The sequence below is a fragment of the Schistocerca serialis genome, chromosome 7, assembly GCF_023864345.2.
Source record: "Schistocerca serialis cubense isolate TAMUIC-IGC-003099 chromosome 7, iqSchSeri2.2, whole genome shotgun sequence".
Classification (NCBI taxonomy): domain Eukaryota; kingdom Metazoa; phylum Arthropoda; class Insecta; order Orthoptera; family Acrididae; genus Schistocerca; species Schistocerca serialis.
The window spans coordinates 180,532,850-180,548,196 of NC_064644.1; the positions used below are offsets into that span (position 1 = coordinate 180,532,850).

At 38.7% G+C, this 15,347-nt stretch overlaps 1 protein-coding gene across 1 annotated transcript in view; it reads right to left on the reverse strand.

Annotated features, from left to right (window-relative positions):
• Positions 1-9,533: 9,533 nt before the first annotated feature.
• LOC126412952 (juvenile hormone esterase-like) overlaps positions 9,534-15,347 on the reverse strand; it is a 97,325-nt gene continuing 91,511 nt past the window's right edge. The window contains exon 8 of the mRNA XM_050082844.1: positions 9,534-9,641. Within this exon, the coding sequence (XP_049938801.1) occupies positions 9,534-9,641 (108 nt within the window). The remainder of the gene's footprint in view (positions 9,642-15,347) is intronic.

Sequence of the window (15,347 nt, forward strand, 5' to 3'; positions counted from 1 at the left end):
GGCGTGAAGTCTGGAACAGTTAAAGGAATAGAGACTAGCAAAAAAAGGTATGTAGCTTCTGGAATACTTAACTTTAATCCGCAGTTGGTGAACATCGGTCTGACGGTACATGCATCACAAGATAAATAGCAAATGATAATGGCGCCTTGGTAGGTCGTAGCAAATGACGTAGCTGAAGGCTATGCTAACTATCTTCTCGGCAAATGAGAGCGTAATTTGTCAGTGAACCATCGCTAGCAAAGTCGGCTGTACAACTGGGGCGAGTGCTAGGAAGTCTCTCTAGACCTGCTGTGTGGCGGCGCTCGGTCTGCAATCACTGATAGTGGCGACACGCGGGTCCGACGTATACTACCGGACCGCGGCCGATCTAAAGGCTACCACCTAGCTAGTGTAGTGTCTGGCGGTGACACCACAACATCACACTTCATGTCATATATTGTCACATATTCCGGTAGGAACTGCAATGCAAATGTAAACAAAGACGTTTTCTGGGGTATGTCGTTCGTCATTTCTAAATTACTGATTCTGGTCATCATTCTGCGTACATGGTTGACTGTAATTGTAGCTTGAATAGTGTCCTTGAGCTCTAACTCTGTTAATTCGAGATCTCCATTCCTAATAACTCCCTGCCAATGTGTTTTGTGGTTTGGCATGTATGCTGCCATCTGTTTATGATGTAGCAGGTTGTCCTCCACAAATCTGTTCGCAGCCTCCTTCGTTGAGAAATTAGTACATATTCTGTTTTTCCCCACAACCGTTAGATTTGGGATTTTTGACTTGTACTCAGAGTCAGAGGTAAATAGTATCTTTATTAAGGCCACAGGGCGGTATTTACCTACATCCCAATTAAGTCCCTCAATAAATACATAAAATGGACCTACTGCATCACTGTGATATCTATTACCTTTGTTTTGACAATATATTAGCTGTAAATTTGTTTGTGAAGGAGTTTCCTTTGGTACACTACCATTTTCTTGTGTAAGTTGTGTGCTAAATGAAAGACTATTCAGTGCCAACCTCAAAGTCCCCCTGCAAGGAAGGGAACTTGATCCTTCATTTAAATTGAAAGATTCAGAGATACCTCTATTGAGTGTTGTCACACTCGTTACCTCCTTTGTATTTGTTGCTGGTGTTGAATGGTGACAGCTTGTCTCTTCTTTTTAATTCTTCCTTCCAATCCAGTGTGGATTTTGCTGCAGAGTTCGTTATTTGCTCGACATCCATACTCATGTGCAGGTGAGCTGCCTGCAATTCTCGATGAGGGGGGGGGGGGCTACTCTCTTCCCAAATGAGCCAGTGTCCACATTTACTGTACCACTAGTTCTGCTTGTGCAGCGTCTTGGTCTTTATTTATTTATCTAACACGCTCAACTTGTGTGTGTGCTATTACATTTTTCCTGCTTTTGTTCCCCAAAAAATCAAGCAATGAAGTATTGCAATCCTATTTACTGTGTTGCTAACCAAAGATCCTCAAAGAATCACTTTATCCTAAGACATATTTACACTGAGTTCAAAACATGTTCTTCAACATTGTTCACAGCTAGTACTAGACTACAGTTAGTAGCAACATGTTGGCAACACAAAATCAGTGTTCCATGACTGTGTTGGTACAGGTCAAGGGAACACCATTCGTGGCCCAATACCACTAAATGCCGATCTCTTCATCACCCACGTGGGTACCTGGAACACCATCTCTCACGTGGGATCTGCCTGGACCTCACATATATTTTTGGCGTAATCGCATTGGACGGGTCTCAAAACATCATAGAATGAATTCAGGGGTACTTACGAATATAATCTCAAAATTTTAAGCTCCAGGAAGCAAAAGTGCTGCTTGTAGGTCTGAAAATACATGGAAAAAGTGTTTCGTCATTGAAGAAAATCAATAATGCAAATAAATGGTGCTGAAGTGGGTACATCGTTGAATACCAAATGAAAAAAAAAAATGGTAAATATTTTATTGATACCAGAAAGAGATATAAACTTGAGTGAACACTGAATATGAGAACATGCGTATTTCTTGTACAAAAGAGATACCTGTCAAACTTCACATATTTTCATCGTTAATTCAGACTTGAGGCATGAAATACAGAAATTTCTTGAAAATTGCCTTCAAAAAGGAATTATAACCAACCAATTACATTCATTACGAAATCAGATCTAGAACAATATTCAAACTCAAAGTATTGTAGGCTTACTGAAGTTCAAAATATATGCAAACTCGAAGACACTTTGAATGAACCTGGAAGTATTTTGCAAATTGTCTTTTCAGAAATGAAGCAAAAACAACTTATATTACTGACTATACCAAAATCAGATTTAGAAAAATGTATAAACTTGAATGGTCCATAAACTTTGAAAATAGGAGTAATGAATTAATTTTCACCTGCCAAGATCGCTAAAATCATTTATTCATATAGATTACCAGTTTCGGCGCCTCTCTGTTTCCATCTTCAGATCTGTAAAATGTAGGACTGGAAATTCTAGGATACAGCAGCTAACATACTAACACGCATCATTATGTCCAAGATTTGCAGTACACAGAGTAACAAAATATCTAGGTTTACATCATTACACAGCCTTCTCTTTTAGTACAGTGAATGGTACTATACTATACATGTCCATGTTGGTATTATTAGCTGTACTAGAAGTTGGCGTGTCAAATTTGAAAATAACAACAATGTACACAGGTATACAAAACCACAATCAATGTGACAACCTACAGCTAAAGATATAATGAATAGATTAATTTTAATACATCCAGGAATAGCTCAATATCTACAGATACAGATCTGATGTTTCATCAAGAATACATTCAAAGTATATCTACCAACAAGGGAGCTATTTGGTGTTTGTGCTTTTGTTGTCAATTACAGTGTTTACATGACCTTATCCGTGACATCACATCGCTTGAAATCTAAGTGAGATCTTGTCATCTGACACCTGTGTGCAATCTGATCACCTGTTATCTAGGTGAACAGTCTTACAATGTTTAATACAACCAATGTATAGTTATTAGACCATGTGGGATTGCAATCGCTCCTAACCTGAGCCCATGGTCTAGCATTAGCAGCTCACTCTTACATGTACCTGTGCAAGAACAAATATGTTGATAAGATATTCACTTTAGGCGACTAATGTCAAAAATGCCATCATCTAACAGCATATCGTCAGTGTCAAAAATATCATAATTTAAAAAATGTTTATAACATTAGCTGTACTTAGAGAGCTTTTAAGTGGCTTTAGGTTATCACATTGATTGTGATTTCATATAAAAGGAAATTTTGTAAGGAATTATTAAGAATTTTTTATAATTTTTTTGAATAATTTCTGACATGACACAAAAAGGTTTATGTATAAATTATGTTTTATAAATGGTGCACATGATTTTATAGAGTTTTTGGAAAATGTAGAATACTGACTTAGCTTGTGCATTATGATAATAATTTAGGCACATGTAGTTATATGGAATTGATGGTGTAGGAGATCCATGCCTTAATCTAATGTGAGATGATAATATTGATTCGTACTACCTCTGCACCACCTGATCTACTTATGTGTCACTAAGAATGTTTACACTGGGATCTGTCAGTTGTAAAGTGTTGATGAATGCTACCACTTGTAATTGACGCAATAAAATGTGTGTGCACAGCTGTTATTTTAAAACTAATGTGCCAACTTCCAGTACAGCTCACAATACCAACATGGACATACATTGTGTAGCACCACTTGCTGTGCTGGAGGAGAAGTCTATGTGAAGATGTAAACATACATATATTGTTATTCCATGTGTTGCAAATCTTGGATATAAATGTGCGTTCTGTTATGTTACGTGCTGTATCCTAGCGTTTTCAGTCTCACCTTTTGCAGATCTGAAAATGGTAACAAATAATTGCCAAAACTACTAATTTATGTGAATAAATTATTTTAGCGGTCGTAGCAGTTGCATACTTATTCAATACTCATAATACTACAGATTATACTACTCTGTCAATGTAGAAGTGTATACTTGAAAATAAAAATGGAACGAATAAATACTGCAAACTCCCATCACAGAATTTCTCTTCTCTGGATTCACTTGTGAATCATTTGCATCAGTCAGCAGCTCATGGTCTCTCGATCGTGCACTCGCTTCCCGAGCACGGGGTCCCTGGTTTGATTGCCGGCGGGGTCAGGGATTTTCACCTGCCTCAAGATGACTGGGTGTTTGTGTTGTACTCATCGTTTCATCATCATTGATGAAAGTGGCGAGATTGGACTGAGTAAAGGCGCTGATAACAACGCAGTTGAGCGCCCCATAATCTGAAACATCATCATCATCATAATCATCATTTCCATCACACATCAGACATGACCAACTCAATTTTTCATGTTCTATGGAAATTGGATGGTTAAATTTGGCATATGTTTAGCATGATTTCTTCTATTTCATTTGCCATCTAATTTTCTTGAGGGGACAGGCCAGATACTGGGCCATTGTATCTTCTTTAGTTCCAACAACAACTCCTGTTTTGAGACATGGGGTTTCCCTAATCCTTACATCAGCTTGCCTATGCTTTATATGAGTATCTCTCAAAAAATCTTGTCCAGACAATTTAGTTCCAATGAAGGTGAATAAAACACAGCTGGTTGCTTCCATTATATCAAATAAGCCATAAAAATATTGCGAGGGCCAATGACAAGCATACCTCTTGGTTGTGTAAGAGTGACACATTCTGTTGAAACAATCAACTCAACCTTTTGCCAGATTATAGCATTCAATGACATCAGGTTCCGAAGTACCCGGATTTATGGTTCCTGAATCGTGTATGACGTTCTTGTTCTTTTTTTTCAGCGCAGAGGATGAGCATTATGACAGGCTGGTTATCAAATATGGATGTAGTAGGATCTAATTCATTCACAACGAGCATTCCAGGAGATATTTCTCTCGTTTTTCTGCATGGTGCCAACAAAAGTGAGTTTATGTTTAGTAAGCTCCTCAGCCAATTTGTACAATGCAAAACAGTTTTCGGCTGTTACAGTGCGATGGTATTTTTTATGTTTTCACACAAGTGATGAACGTAGCATGTTTGCAAAAGAAGGGAGCCATCCATCTGAAAGGTATTTTTACCTGTGTAGGGTATCCCACCACAAAAATAAAATGTGTGAGAGTTGCAAAGTGACAACCTTAAATTCATATTATCGTTTTTTAAGGATATGCATTTTGAAGGGACACTTCTGACTGAATCTAAGAAGAGTTTCATCAGTATCCACGTATTTGGAAGTGGTATAATATGTCCCACAGTTTGCACTGAAAATGTCCTACACTTTGCGAATGGCAGCTAATTTTTCATTTCTTCTTCTCTCATTATGTCTTTGTTTAGAACCATATCTCAAATGTGGAAGAAGGCATTTGAATCAGTTTTTGGACACTACACATATGAAAATGGACGACCAAATTTTTGAGAAGAAAGACCATTAAGACTCACATCAGAGATATTAGCAGTACCACAAAGAAAGGTAAATCAAGTAAGTTCTTTCAGCTTTACGTCATCAGTGGGCCCAGTGTATCTTTCTAACTTTGGGAGCAAAGTTTCTGTTTATCGTTTACTTCATTAGCGTGAAGTATAATTTTCTTAATAATATCTTCACTCACGAATAATTAAAAGAAGAAGAGAGCAGTTTTGGCTAATCTAGTGACCCCTTTTGCGTTAGGAAGGTGAGTAAGGGAGTTTTCGTTGCTGAATTTCTCAAAGTTGTCCAAATTGTCTCTCCATCCTTCCGCAAAACTAAGTCTAAATGTTCACAGTCGTCTAAATCTGGCTGTTGCAAGGGATCTAAGTTTCTTCAGGAGCAATGAAGAACTCATCAGACACTGTACCATAGTTTAGCAAAATTTCGCCCTCCACTTCACAGTCTATTTCTTCAATATTATCTTCTTGAAGTGAATTTTCTCTCTCCTTTCACTCCCAGTCTGCTATGATTTGCTCCTCACCGACGAACCAAGGACCTATCCAACGATTTGACATCTTCTCAACAAAGAAAAGTCTGAATGAGCAAAACGTTCCATTCAGATCATCTCAGTTTGATCAATGACGCAGAGAGTGAAAATAACCCTTAAGTAGCTCAAATAATTGAAAATCGAAGAGGAAAAATTATTTTTGCATGTGCCAAATTTTTCTACACACACCCCCACATGGGCTCTGCTCAGACACCAACCACGTTTTTTAGCAAAACAATCGAAAAAATAAGAGTTACTGACCTATAGGACCGATGTTGTCCTGTCAGCTTCTCAAGCACTACTGAGGAGAGAGCAGTGAAGGATGAGATGGGGATTGGGCAGGGAAAAAAAGTGTGTTTGGGTCCGCCAGGAACCCACATGGGCTTTGGAGGGTTAAGTCATTGATTTCTCAATATCACAGCAAGAGCAATGACAGCAGGATTCTTTTTGAGACTTTGGAAAAATTTGTCCTCAGCAAGAATGTGAGATGCCGCCCTACGAAAGGATGGCGACAAAAAAAAGACGTTTTATATGTGACAGAAATGAATGTATCTAGGAGGCAGCAGTGTTAAATGTTGATATGGCAGCGGAATCATAGACTGAAGATTCCCCTGTCACATTCACTAGACGTGTGAGTGAACTGAGGCTGAAGAAATTTTCTTTATTGAAAATAATAATTAGGGTTAATTACAATATGAAAATAAAAATAAATGTATGGTCAAATAAATTGATGTTACAATGCTAGTAACATAAAAGAATTATATTTACATAGTCCTTGAATCCTTCAACCAAAGCTTCACAAACTATAGTAACTATTGATTTGTGACATGGCTGGTTTTGAAATGTGGAATAAATATGCATGGCTTTGATAGGAACCTCCTGCTGTCAAAAAAAAAAAAAAAAAAAAAAAAAAAAAGCCGGATGTAACAGCAGTTGTTGCTTCACAGGAATTGCTTTTCTGAAATATATGGCTTTCTTTGGAACTACTGGTCCTGTAAAATTCATTATAATTTCAAAATCGGATGACAAGATCCGAGTGAAGTTACGGAAACCAGAACTGTCTTCAAAATTCCACTCACACAGCATGTAATTCCTGCCACATCTTCTGTAGCACCATATGTTTTTATCCACCAATGACAAATAAGTTGTGTTGTTTGTCTGCTTATTTAAAAAATGATTCAAATGGCTCTGAGCACTATGGGACTTAACATCTGAGGTCATCAGTCCCATAGATTTAGAACTACTTAAATATAACTAACCTAAGGACATCACACACATCCATGCCCGAGGCAGGATTTGAACCTGTGACTGTAGCAGCAGCGCAGTTTCGGACTGAAGCGTCTAGAACTTATACCATCCCCAGTGAAATACCAAGAAAAGACTTAAAAACATTATTTATAAAGAAGAGACATTTAAAAATTGAATAATAAGTGGACGCTAGCTGCTCAGGCGAACATACATCTTTCTCATGTATCCGTATTATAATACTTTCTCTGTGTAAGTTTCGAAGGCAGAGAAATATAACAAAATGATCTAAAGGGACTGCAAGATACGCTCTTTTGTTAATTTTTTTAGTCGTCTTCACTTCTTGTCTTGTCTTGGTTGTGTGTAGACAGACATCTTGCGAGTGCTGGCAAATGTAAGAATATTTGTACTAATTAAGTAGGTAATATATTGATTTAATATTATTGTTCACTTTCAATTTGTAAGAGGTGATCCCAATTTCATGTCCACCTTCCTTGAATTAACATGCATTCGATTAATTTACAGTGCAACAATCGCAGCGGCCGATGCAGCCAACGACGCCATTATGTAGCGGAAGTGAAAAACTCGCCCACTATTAACATAATATACTTTTTTCTCTACAGCCACCTGACGTTGCAGAAAATACGTAGCTTTAAGATTCTTACTTTCAGTGTAACAGCCGAGAGCCAGAGCCAGGACTGCAGCTACAATGCAATGGTTAATGGAGGTAAGGAAAAAATACTCTCATGCGTATGTGGGCCGCAATTGTAATTAATAAATAAAGATTTTTTGCTTTAAAGTGAACTGACTAGCTGAGGAAATTAATATACTGTAAATCAAAATTGAATGAAATATCATTTTGATTAAGGCCCACCACGTAAGTCGGCAACAGTCACCACTACCAATCTATTTCTGTAGTAAATAATAAAGTAAATTACGACGGCCGACGGACGCGAGAAACTGCTCGGCCACGACGGCCGGCTCTGCTTATTTCGTTGAGTATTATTAATACAGGATCACATATCATCAGTTCTTCCTCTTCAATTGTCATAGCACAGCTCTTGACGTGAATATACAGTGTAAAAGTTTCCTGTTGGTTGAGTGTTGTAGATGTTGTGAATTCATATGTAGAAATGTTTGTCGCTGGTGTGGATGGGGATGAGAAAAACGATAACGTAGCAACATGTTGCAGGAAAGGCTGCAAACAGTGTTGTAAACTGAAGCATGTTTCTAAATTCATTGTAAATGTGGCTTTACATGCATGGATATCTGAAAGAGTGAACACTGTTGACAATCCACAAGTTTACAAAATAATTCTAAATTAATTTCCTCAACTCGGATACCTAGGCTAGGTATGGATCTACTTTATACACGCCAGGGATGCTTGAGTTCACTCTATGCTTGAGCTCACATTTCAGTACATGTGTTGGTTAAGTTTCATGAGGAATGGGTGCAGTGGATAACAACAACTTGACAATGTCCTGTGTAAGACATGGGACACACCTTCTTGTGTTATAACCAGTTGTTGCTTAGTTCTGTACAAATGTTAAGTAATTCTAGAATGTGTGACATTACGCTCAAACGAAAAATTCAGTTGTTTTTCTCTTGCAATTCTCTGTCTATTCGATGTATCAGAAGTCCCTCATTCCATTCAAAAATTGCGAGTTGTTGGAAGATGGCGGTCTTCCAAATGGCCACCAAGTTGCTAACGTAACCTCATAAGTTTTCTCCTCTCCCATCTTACACTGCATTAAATTTCTATTCATCCACTTCTTTTTGTTTCAGAAAGGTGGCTCTACAGCTGCGGACCATCATTGCATACGAAAATTCGAGTTTCCCTGTCCATTTGAGTTCTTCGTATCTTCTCTAATCATATATCAAACAGTGATTCTCTAACTAGGAGGTATAACATGTTGTAAAGCGTTGGAGCAGACCCAGTTTGCAGTTAAACGTGTAACTTAACATTTTTATAAGGGAAATATTGATTTCTATAAACATTTATTTACAGTAAAATTGCTTAAATAGCTATGTGATTTTTGTATTGTCGACTGCAGACGCAACAAAGGTAACTACATAAAAAATCAGAGATGTTTGTGCTCTTCATTGAGTGTAGTAGTTTGCAATATTTTAAAAGATAAATTGTAAGTAAGAACCTTAAATGGAATTAAGGCTGATATTGTAAGGATATACTGTTCTATAAATTAAGCAGATGAAAGTTTATTTAGCACTGTGTATTGTGTGACAGAGATTCTTACAACATACAAATCATCAGGTAGATAGTATATCCCTCCAGAAATCCATCCGTTCCTTAAGCAAGTCTTGACGGGTCACAAATTCCAATTCCATATCCAGATAGTTGGAAGCATTCTCCGTCAACTTCTCCCACACCACTGGACTTCCAGACGGCGCTGGATCCCTGGAAAACGAAAGACCGGTCTGTGATCTAGCCTGTGTACCTACAGGAAGTATAACCAACAGTTAATGGAACGTTGCTTTATAATAACTTCAATATATGCAATTAACTTTTATGTGTGTGGGAATTGAAAATACACTTTTTACATACAGGAAAATATATTGAAGGGAGAAAGAAACTGGTATACCTGCCTAATATGGTGTGGGCCACCACGAGTACGCAGAAGTGCCGCAACACGACGTGGCATGGACTCGACTAATGTATGAAGTAGTATTGGAGGGAACTGACGCCATGAACCCTGGAGTGCTGTCCATAAATCCGTAGGAGTACGAGGGGTGGAGATCTCTTATGAGCAGTACATTGCAAGGCATCACAGTTTGGTGACCAGCGGAAGTGTTTAAATTGAAAAGAGTGTTGCTGGAGCCAGTCTGTAGCAATTCTGGACGTGGTTGGTGTCTCATTATCCTGCTGGAACTGGCGAAGTCCATTGAAACGCATCCTAAGAGCATGATCACTGTTCAAACAAATTTCGGACTTGCAGCCGGCCATCGTTTAATTCATTGCACGATATTTCTACTGGGCACCTGCCAGTCATCTTCACGTGAGCCATCGAAGACTGACGAAGACTTGCTCTGTTCCGCCTTTTTGTAGACCGTTGCGAGTATTATGCGCAAAAGTCAAAATTGGCAAGACAGACCACACTACCCGACTGCAGTGCCCTCGCTGGTGGAACTGCGTGACTCAGCTGTCCTCTGTGTTACCGCTCGCCGCGGCCATTGGCGCACTCTGTCGTTTTCGACTGGAACAAATCGTGGATATGATGGGGTGCCAAGCACTGTCCATCTGCTAACCGCTATCACGGTTCATCAGATTTTCCACCAGACGTATTTCCAAGGATTCTTTAATAATGGAGTCCCAAAAGTTGTTGCTGTGGTCAGTGTTGTGACTTGACAAGACAGCCAAGTCACTATGAGGTGAAGCCGAAATGCACGCTTTTAGCTCACGCAGACTGGCGTGAGGTCTGGAACAGTTAAGGGAATTTATAGTAGCAAATAAAGTACGATGTAATACTTAACTTTAATGCATAATTGGAGAACATCGGTCTGATGGTACAGGCATCACAAGTTAAATATCTATTGATAATGGCGCCTTGCTAGGTCGTAGCAAATGACGTAGCTGAAGGCTATGCTAACTATCGTCTCGGCAAATGAGAGCGTGTTTGTCAGTGAACCTTTCCTAGCAAAGTCGGCTGTACAACTGGGGCGAGTGCTAGGAAGTCTCTCTAGACGTGCCGTGTGGTGATGCTCGGTCTGCAATTACTGACAGTGGCGGCACGCGGGTCCGACGTATACTAATGGACCGCGGCCGATTTAAAGGCTACCACCCAGCAAGTGTGGTGTCTGGTGGTGACACCACAGTCAGAATCATAGTTCTATCGTACATCATTGAATGTCCAGTGGAAATAGTGTTCGGCAATAGCGGACTTGCAAGAGGTCAATGCAACGTTCATGTTCAGTTTAGCAGTCTTTCACAGAGCATGTAGTCTGTCTTATGTAAACTATACCACACTGACAAGATATTTTGTAAATTACCACCTTCCACAACAACAAGTTGTCCTTCATCGATCCCAAAAGATCTGAGATCTTAGATGGTGGACGGAAAATCACTTTCACTTGAAATTTGCAGAGGGTTCTTGATATTTTAAACGAAATATAGGCCACAAAAGGAAGAAAAGCAAAAGATTTTGCTGGCGTGTTCTCCTCTTTATCCACTTCCTGATTATTGATTTTAACTGAGAGTCTCCTGTTAATCTGCTGGGTGGAATACCCACTTTTTTCTGACCACTGTCATTAGTTGGACGACCTTTTTAGTCAAACTATCTAAATCTGAGACAGAATGAGCTCTGTTTATGGGTGTTTTAAACATGCTTACAGTTTGCGACTGGTGATAACTTACCGCTTGCAAATTCCGATCAGTATGAGTCGACTTACAGTAGTCTGAATGCTGCAGATAGCCATCATTCTTTCGTCTAACCAAGACATCCAAGAAAGACAAAACAACCATCCTTCCCTACTTTCAGGGTGAACCGAATGTTATTATAAATGGAGCTGACGTGGCGAAGAAACTCCATCAATTTATCTTCTCTATGAGGCCACACTATGAAAGTATCGTCCACAAACCTCCAAAGTACATTTGGTTTAAGGGCAGCTGATTAAAGCGCTCCCTCCTCGAAATCCTCCACGGATCAGTTGCAGTTAATAACAGAGGCACGTGTTCTTCAACATACTAATGTAGGTTGGTTAAATTTCTTATTTCTCAAGGCAGTGTAGGGTATGGACAGATGTCTGATGGGTCTAAAAAAATGCAGCACTAATGTAATTTGCAAGAAATTTATTCTTCTCCAGATAGCCTGTAAGTAATTTAGTCCATTCCTCTTATATTGCTCATTTTAACTGGAAGCCAATACATCATCTCAACGTTGTATCAGTTGTTGTCTATGTTTTAGATTCGTCTCTTAAACTACACATGTTTAAAGAAGTATTGGAAAACTAATACTAATACTCTGTTGGTAGCTACGGCTCCATCTGCTACCTTATCTCAAGAAGTGTGATGTGTAGCCAACAGTAGTTTCTGATTTTCTAAATTTTGCCTTGAAATTCTCGTCTCTTTCATTGCTGCCGTGTTACACTTGAATTTTTTGTATTTGGGCTTTCTACGTATCTGTAACATCTTTTTATGTCTGCATAAGTAGCTTTGTTAAAATAATGTGCACATTCATCTGCACCTGCAAAATCTGCATTTTCTTTAATCTACAATACCTTTTGATCTTTAAACAAATCTTCTTAATATTCATTTCTGAGTTGGTAGCTGATAAGGCTGATTCGTACTAGATTTCGTATTTATTTTTGTTCTGGAGCTTTTGAGTTTCAGATCACTTACAACTGTAAAATGGTTTAGGATTGTCACATTCTGCACAATTACTTTATTGTCTGATAAAATATAATTTCATTTCAATTCCATTTTGTCCCGATCTTGGTCAGTTTCTACAGGTTTCATTGTCGAAGAAATGATAACGACAAATATGCTCTTCTTTGCAAATTTTACGAACGTATGACCTCTGTCGACTGTAATATATATAAAGTTTTCAACAAAATAGTCGCTATTTAATATATGTCGTACTTTCTTATTAAGTTTCAATTTTCAACTCATAATGGAATTTCCCATCTTGGCTTCCATTTCCTGGTGAGAATGTAAACATCTTCGTGGAAACACTTGAATAATTTACATGGCATTTCTTTTGTTTACTTTTCAAACAAGTATTGCTATCTTGGCTGAAAGTCCTTCATTATGAATAATTTTAATTTTCAGTTTTGGAATCATACCTAGACCTTAATTTCCTCTTTTCTCTGTGTGACAGTAATAAACAGTATGTCCTAATTTAGGTTTTATTTTATCTTCATTTTATCTTCAGGTTGTATACATGGAAGAATCCTGGAGATACTAGAAGGTATCAGATAGATTATATAATGGTAAGACAGAGATTTAGGAACCAGTTTTCAAATTGTAGGACATTTCCAGGGGCAGATGTGGACTCTGACCACAATCTGTTCGTTATGAACTACAGATTAAATCTGAAGAAATTGCAAAAAGGTGGGAATTCAGGGAGATGGGACCTGGATAAACTGAGTAAACCAGAGGTTGAACAGAGTTTCAGGGACAGCATAAGGGAACAATTGACAGGAATGGCGGAAAGAAATACAGTAGAAGACGAATGGGTAGCTCTGGGGGATGAAGTAGTGAAGGCAGCAGAGGATCAAGTAGGTAAAAAGACGAGGGCTAGTAGAAATCCTTGGGTAACAGATGAAATATTGAATTTAATTGATGAAAGGAGAAAATATAAAAATGCAGTAAATGAAGCAGGGAAAAAGGAATACAAACGCCTCAAAAATGAGATCGACAGGAAGTGCAAAGTGGCTAAGCAGGTATGGCTAGAGGACAAATGTAAGGATGTAGAGGCTTATCTCACTAGGGGTAAAATAGATACAGCCTACAGGAAAATTAAAGAGACCTTTGGAGAAAAGAGAGCCACTTGTATGAATATCAAGAGCCCAGATGGAAACCCAGTTCTAAGCAAAGAAGGGAAAGCAGAGAGGTGGAAGGAGTATATAGAGAGTTTATACAAGGGCAATGTACTTGAGGACAATATTATGGAAATGGAAGAGGATGTAGATGAAGATGAAATGGGAGATACGATACTGCGTGAAGAGTTTGACAGAGCACTGAAAGACCCAAGTTGAAACAAGTCCTCGGGAGTAGACAACATTCCATTAGAACTACTGACAGCCTTGGGAGGGCCATTCCTGACAAAACTCTACTATCTGGTGAGCAAGATGTATGAGACAGGTGAAATACCCTCAGACTTCTAGAAGAATATAATAATTCCAATCCCAAAGAAAGCAGGTGTTGACAGATGTGAAAATTACTGGACTACCAGTTTAATAAGCCACGGCTGCAAAATACTAAAACGAATTCCTTAGAGATGAATGGAAATACTGGTAGAAGCCAACATCGGGGAAGATCAGTTTGGATGCCGTAGAAATGTTGGAACACGTGAGGCAATACTGACTTTGCGACTTATCTTAGAAGAAAGATTAAGGAAAGGCAAACCTACATTTCTAGCATTTGTTGACTTAGTGAAAGCTTTTGACAATGTTGACTGGAATACTCTCTTTCAAATTCCTAAGGTAGCAGGGGTAAAATACAGGGAGCGAAAGGCTATTTACAATTTGTACAGAAACCAGATGGCAGTTATAAGAGTCGAGGGGCATGAAAGGGAAGCAGTGGTTGGGAAGGGAGTGAGACAGGGTTGTAGCCTCTCCCCGATGTTATTCAATCTGTATATTGAGCAAGCAGTAAAGGAAACAAAAGAAAAATTCGGAGTAGGTATTAAAATCCACGGAGAAGAAATAAAAAATTTGAGGTTCGCCGATGACATTGTAATTCTGTCAGAGACAGCAAAGGACTTGGAAGAGCAGTTGAACGGAATGGACAGTGTCATGAAAGGAGGGTATAAGATGAACATCAACAAAAGCAAAACGAGGATAATGGAATGTAGTCAAATTAAGTCGGGTGATGCTGAGTGAATTAGATTAGGAAATGAGACACTTAAAGTAGTAAAGGAGTTTTGCTATTTGGGGAGCAAAATAACTGATGATGGTCGAAGTAGAGAGGATATCAAATGTAGACTGGCAATGGCAAGGAAAGTATTTCTGAAGAAGAGAAATTTGTTAACATCGAGTATACATTTAAGTGTCAGGAAGTCGTTTCTGAAAGTATTTGTATGGAGTGTAGCCATGTATGGAAGTGAAACATGAACAATAAATAGTTGGGAGAAGAAGAGAATAGAAGCTTTCGAAATGTGGTGCTACAGAAGAATGTTGAAGATTAGATGGATAGATTACGTAACTAATGAGGAGGTATTGAATAGGACTGGGGAGAAGCGGAGTTTGTGGCACAACTTGACTAGAAGAAGGGATCGGTTGGTAGGACATGTTGTGAGGCATCAAGGGATCACAAATTTAGCATTGGAGGGCAGCGTGGAGGGTAAAAATCGTAGAGGGAGACCAAGAGATGAATACACTAAGCAGATTCAGGATGATGTAGGTTGCAGTAGGTACTGGGAGATGAAGGAGGTTGCACAGGATAGAG